The sequence below is a fragment of the Mustelus asterias genome, chromosome 21 (assembly GCF_964213995.1).
Source record: "Mustelus asterias chromosome 21, sMusAst1.hap1.1, whole genome shotgun sequence".
In the NCBI taxonomy this organism is placed as follows: Eukaryota; Metazoa; Chordata; class Chondrichthyes; order Carcharhiniformes; family Triakidae; genus Mustelus; species Mustelus asterias.
This window is the reverse complement of record NC_135821.1, coordinates 30,187,737-30,193,680: the sequence shown is the minus strand read 5'-3', so window position 1 is coordinate 30,193,680 and position 5,944 is coordinate 30,187,737. Positions and strand designations below refer to the sequence as shown.

At 50.8% G+C, this 5,944-nt stretch overlaps 1 protein-coding gene across 1 annotated transcript; it reads left to right on the top strand.

Moving 5' to 3' along the window:
- The first annotated feature begins 2,257 nt into the window (after positions 1-2,257).
- Positions 2,258-2,464, top strand: smim45 (small integral membrane protein 45). The gene has a single exon (XM_078237156.1). The coding sequence runs from the start codon at positions 2,258-2,260 to the stop codon at positions 2,462-2,464; it is 207 nt and encodes a 68-aa protein (XP_078093282.1).
- Positions 2,465-5,944: the final 3,480 nt, after the last annotated feature.

Below are 5,944 nucleotides of genomic sequence, written 5' to 3'. Positions count from 1 at the left end.
CCTTGCGGTCTTGGGCAGAGTAGGAGCCACACCAAGCTGTGATACAAGCAGAAAGAATGTTTTCTATGGCGCATCTGTAAAAGTTGGTGAGAGTCGTAGCTGACATGCCAAATTTCCTTAGCCTCCTGAGAAAGTAGAGGTGTTGGTGGGCTTTCTTAACTATAGTGTCGGCATGGGAGGGACCAGGACAGGTTGTTGGTGATCTGAACACCTAAACACTTGAAGCTCTCGACCATTTCTACTTTGTCCCCATTGATGTAGACAGGGGCATGTTCTTCTCTACGCTTTCTGAGGTTGATGACAATCTGCTTCGTTTTGTTGACAGTGAGGGAGAGATTATTGTTGCCGCACCAGTTCACCAGATTCTCTATCTCATTCCTGTACTCCATCTCATCATTGACTGAGCCCCAGGCCACGAGTTTGGAGATGAGTCTCGTGGGAATAATGGTGTTGAAAGCCGAGCTGTAGTATATGGGTAGGAGTCTGACATAGGTGTCCTTGTTATCTAGGTGTTTCAAGGTTGTGTTAAGGGCCAGGGAGATGGCGTCTGCTGTGGAAGGCAAACTGGCGGTAGGTAAACTGTAGTGGATCCAGGCAGTCCGTGAGGCTGGAATTTATTCGTGCCATGACTAACCTTTCGAAGCACTTCATAATGATGGATGTCAGAGCCACCAGTCGATAGTCATTAAGGCTGCTTGGCTTTTCTTAGGTACTGGGATGATGGTCGTCTTCTTGAAGCAGATAGGGACCTCAGATTGTTGTAAAGAGAGGTTGAAGATGTCTGTGAATACCCCCGCCAGCTGATCCACGCAGGATCTGAGTGCTCGTCCGGGTACCCCATCCGGGCCAGTCGCTTTCCGTGGATTGACTTTCAAGAAAGCTGCTCTGACATCTGCAATGGTGACCCCAGTTACAGGTTCATCCAGGGCTTCCAGGGTGGAGGGCACGCTCTCGCTGACCTCTTGCTCAAAACGGGCATAGAATGCATTGAGCTCATCAGGGAGAGGTGTGTTGGAGCCGGCGATTTTACAGGCCTTCATCTTGTAGACTGTTATGTCTTGCAGACCTTGCCATAGTCGGCGGGGGTCGGTGTGGATAGCCTGGGACTCTAGCTTGGTCCGGTACTGGCTTTTGGTATCTTTGATGGATCTCCTTAGATCGTATCTGGCTTTCTTGTATAGGTCAGTGTCGCCTGACTTGAACGCCTCAGACCTGGACTTCAGCAAGCAGTGGATATCCCTGTTCATCCATGGTTTCCGGTTGGGAAACACGCGGATTTGCACACAGTCTTCTACATGCTTACGAATGAAGTCAGTTACTGTAGTGTGGAACTTGCTACTGCAGTGAGTGGCTGCGTGAATGGGGTATAAAGAGAAGCTTATAAGAGGAGTCTAGAAAAGCAAATGAGTGAAAAGGGAATAGAGGGTCACAATGATGAGAAATAATGAGGGAGGTTTGACTGGAGCATCTATACCAACCTGGAAAGAGTGGGCTGAATGGCCTGTTCCTTCACAAGGATGTTGCCGGGACTTGAGAAGCTGAGTTACAGAGAGAGATTGAATAGGTTGGGACTTTATTCCCTGGAGCGTAGAAGATTGAGGGGAGATTTGATAGAGGTGTATAAGATTTTGATGGGTATAGATAGAGTGAATGCAAGCAGGCTTTTTCCGCTGAGGCTAGGGGAGAAAAAAACCAGAGGGCATGGGTTAAGGGTGAAAGGAGAAAAGTTTAAAGGGAATATTAGGGGGGGCTTCTTCACGCAGAGAGTGGTGGGAGTGTGGAATGAGCTGCCGGATAAAGTGGTAAATGCGGGGTCACTTTTAACATTTAAGAAAAACTTGGACGGGTTCATGGATGAGAGGGGTGTGGAGGGATATGGTCCAAGTGCAGGTCAGTGGGACTAGGCATAAAATGGTTCGGCACAGACAAGAGGGGCCAAAAGGCCTGTTTCTGAGCTGTAATTTTCTATGGTTCTATGGTTCTATGGTTCCGGTCTCGTATGTTTTATGTAATCCTCTGTAGCCCAGCAGCTGATTTGCTGTGATTTGCCATTATTCTAATTTATTAATCCCATCTCTTTTCTCCCTTGTAGTTTTCAAGAACGGGTGGTTCAATCCAATGTATGAAGCAGCAGTCATTAGTTCATTGATTTGCTCATTCAACCCAAACATCCAATTCTCCAACCGAATTTTAACGAGGAACAGTTTACAAAGGGCAGAAGTGACTGGACAAAACTCTTTTCCTTCCTTTTTCAGACATGCCGCACTTCCTGGATTGGTTCGTTCCTGTTTACCTGATGATCTCCATTCTGATCCTGGTTGGTTTTGGAGCTTGTATTTATTACTTCGAGCCTGGTCTCCAAGAAGCTCACAAGTGGAGGACGCAGCGTCCCATCACAGAGAGGGAGGTCCGAAAAACCTTAATGATCCGGGACAATCTGGGCTTCAGGCCTCCCGAGGTCTGAAACTCTGGTGACAAGACTTTCCCGGCAGAGCGACACCAACATCATTTTCTCAATTTGTACCACAATCCATAAGCACTAATAGAAATAGCCAAATTCTTTAAATCGACCAGTTCACATCTACATGCAGGTTAACGTTACTTTTGTCACTGGAAGGAAAACTGTCACAGGTTGATTGTGAAATTGATCCTAATATGAGGATAGCAGGAAATAATTATTTTTAAACATTGGAGCTAACTTGACACCAAAATTAGAATAGCCATTATCCTCCAATATGGAGGCTCACAGAATCACAGAATCCTACAGTGCAGAAGAGATCCTTCAGCCCATCGAGTCTGCACCGATGCATGGAAGGCCCTGACCGCCCACCTAATCCCACTTGCCAGCACTTGGCCAATAGCCCTGAATGTTATGGGGTGCCAAGTACTCATCCAGGTACTTTTTAAAGGATGTGAGGCATCCCGCCTCCACCACCCTCCCAGGCAGCGCATTCCAGACCATCACCACCCTCTGGGGAAAAAGGTTTTTCCTCAAATCCCCCCTAAACCTCCCACCCCTCACTTTTAACTTATGTCCCCTCATAACTGACCCATCAACCAAGGGGAAAAACTTTTCCCTATCCACCCTGCCCATGCCCCTCATAATCTTGAACACCCTAAGGAACAATATAATCGTTAAAGAAATCCTCAAAATTTGTTTGCATTCGTAAAGTACACCACCCCTGGGAGAGGGATACCAACCCGTTTGATATCAATAATAAAAGGAACATGGAGGGATGGAATTTTCTCGGAGCTGCTCACACTCCGTAACTTTGGCAAATGTGTGGCAGGAAATTCCTGTTTATTGAGTTTTATGCGACTCCAGCAAAATTCCTGGCCCTTGGAATGTTTCGCACTAACGTCAGGATAGGACAGACCAAGAAACAGAACCAGTAGAAAGTGACACTACAGAACAAGGCTTTACCTTGCAAATGGTCTGGAGAAAAATTAGGCGACGGCCTAGTGGTATTATCGCCAGACTATTAATCCAGAAACTCAACTAATGTTCTGGGGACCCGGGTTCGAATCCTGGCCACGGCAGACGGTGGAATTTGAATTCAATTTAAAAAATCTGGAATTAAGAATCTACTGATGACCATGAAGCCATTGTCGATTGTCGGAAAAACCCATCTGGTTCACTGATATATTTTAGGGAAGGAAATCTGCCGTCCTTACCCGGTCTGGCCTACATGTGACTCCAGATCCACAGCAATGTGGTTGACTCTCAATTGTCCTCGGGCAACTAGGGATGGGCAATAAATGCTGGCCAGCCAGCGACGCCCATGTCCCATGAATGAATATAAAAAAGGATGGGGAAGGTAGAGAATGGGACAGGAGGTAACGTGAACTCAAACGATGACTGAAATGTCAGAACTTCAGCATTTCCAGGGACAATGACCAGGAATTCTGAAACTGGAAATCCATTAGGCTACCATCTAGTTAATGAATCCAACAGGTAGTTGAAAAAATTTTGATTGTGAGCACTATTTGTAGTGCTATGATTAGCAAGTTTAATTTTGCTTGTTTATTGCGCTATTTTAATGCTGTAATTAATCCACAATGCCCAGAATAGAAACCAAACCACAAAAAGACAACTCATTATCACAAAGACTAATCGAGTGGAATGCATTTCTGGAGGCATAATCGCCATCCTATCGTATAAGGACTAGTTGGATACCATGATAAGACCATAAGGCCATTAGAAATAGGAGCAGGAAGGCCATTTGGCCCATCGAGTTTGTTCCTCCATTCAATTATATCATGGCTGTCTTGTTTCCAGTCCCTGCCTGGCCCCCAACAATCCCTAATTCTCTTGTCCTGTCTATTCTGACCTTGCATATATATACTGAGCCAGCCCCCACTGCTCTCTGGGGGATAGAATTCCAAAGATTAACAACTCTCCAAGAGAGGAAACTCCTCAGCGCTGTCTTAAATGGAAGACACAAATGTCTTTCCGCGTTCCAGACTCCCCTCGAGGGGAGACATTCTCTCAGCCCCGTCAACCCCCCTCAGAATCTTGGGGGCGATTCTCCAACCTCCTGAGATGGCCAGGGGAAATCCCGATGCCCCGCAAAGGGGCATCAAGATGACCGTGATTCACCTGACCTGCCCCACCGGCCCCGCTCGGGCTCCCTCCCAGAGCGGGCAACAAGCCGAGAATCACACCAGCCTGCCAATTTGAATGTAATTGGAGTGTTTTATGGCCCATTCACCCCACCTCCCCCGTCAATCACCCGGCCCGCCAGCGGCTATGGCACCGGGCAGGCTTTACATGTGCCACCCACACGCGGGGACATGGTGTACTGGACCCCGAGGGTCCAGGGAGGCACCACCAACCCCTCAGAAAAGAGGGCACCCCCCCACGCTACTCAGATCATGGTTCGCCCCCTCCCAAACACCAAGCAGGCAGGTGGGTGACCCGAACTGACCCCCCCCTCAGATTCCCCCCCATACTCAGGGCCCTCCCCCCCTCAGATTCCCCACTCATGCCCCCTCACCCTTCAGTCACCCCCCCCCCAACTCAGATCCCCTCCCCCCACAGACCCCCCACTCAGGCCCCATCCCTCCCCCCTCAGAACCCCCACTCAGGCCCCCTCCTCCCTCAGACCCCGCACTCTGCCTCCCTTCAGGCCCGGCGCCTTAGCAGTGCCAAGGTAGCACTGACCCTGGCACCCTGGTTACTTATACCCTGGCCTGATGCCTCGGGCCCTAAGGGGGCTCGAGGAGGTCGGTGCAGTGGGCATTGGCCCCTCTGCTGCTGCCAGGCTGCACAGGAAGGGTCCCTCAGGGGTTCCTGGGGGTTGAGTGGGCTCGGACTGGGGGCAAAGGGCTGACCTCACCACTCTCTCCCAGGGTGGGGATGTCAAATGTCATGTCTGGAGTGCCCTTCTCGCCCTGACAGACCTGAAGCTCACCCTTGGCAGCCCCGTGAGCAGCATCTGCTTCAGCCTGACAGCTCTGCAAATCCTGAACTGACTCGGATCGGGGTGCTGAGGGAGAAGGGGGTCTGTGTCAGGGTCTGAGGGGAAAGGGGGGCTGACTGGGGGTGAAGGGAGCTGAGTGGGGGGGTCTGAGGGGGAAGGGGGGCTGAATGGGAGGTCTCAGGGGGGACAGGCTGAGTGGGGGGAGTCTGAGGGGGAAGGGGGGGCTGAGTGGGGGGTCTGAGGGGGGACAGGCTGGGTAGGGGGAGTTTGAGGGGGAACAGGGGGCTGAGTGGGGGGTCTGAGGGGGGACAGGCTGGGTAGGGGGAGTTTGAGGGGGAACAGGGGGCTGAGTGGGGGGTCTGAGGGGGACAGGCTGGGTAGGGGGAGTTTGAGGGGGAAGGGGGGGCTGAGTGGGGGGTCTGAGGGGGACAGGCTGAGTAGGGGGAGTTTGAGGGGGAAGGGGGCGCTGAGTGGGGGGTCCGAGGGGGGACAGGCTGGGTAGGGGGAGTTTGAGGGGGAAG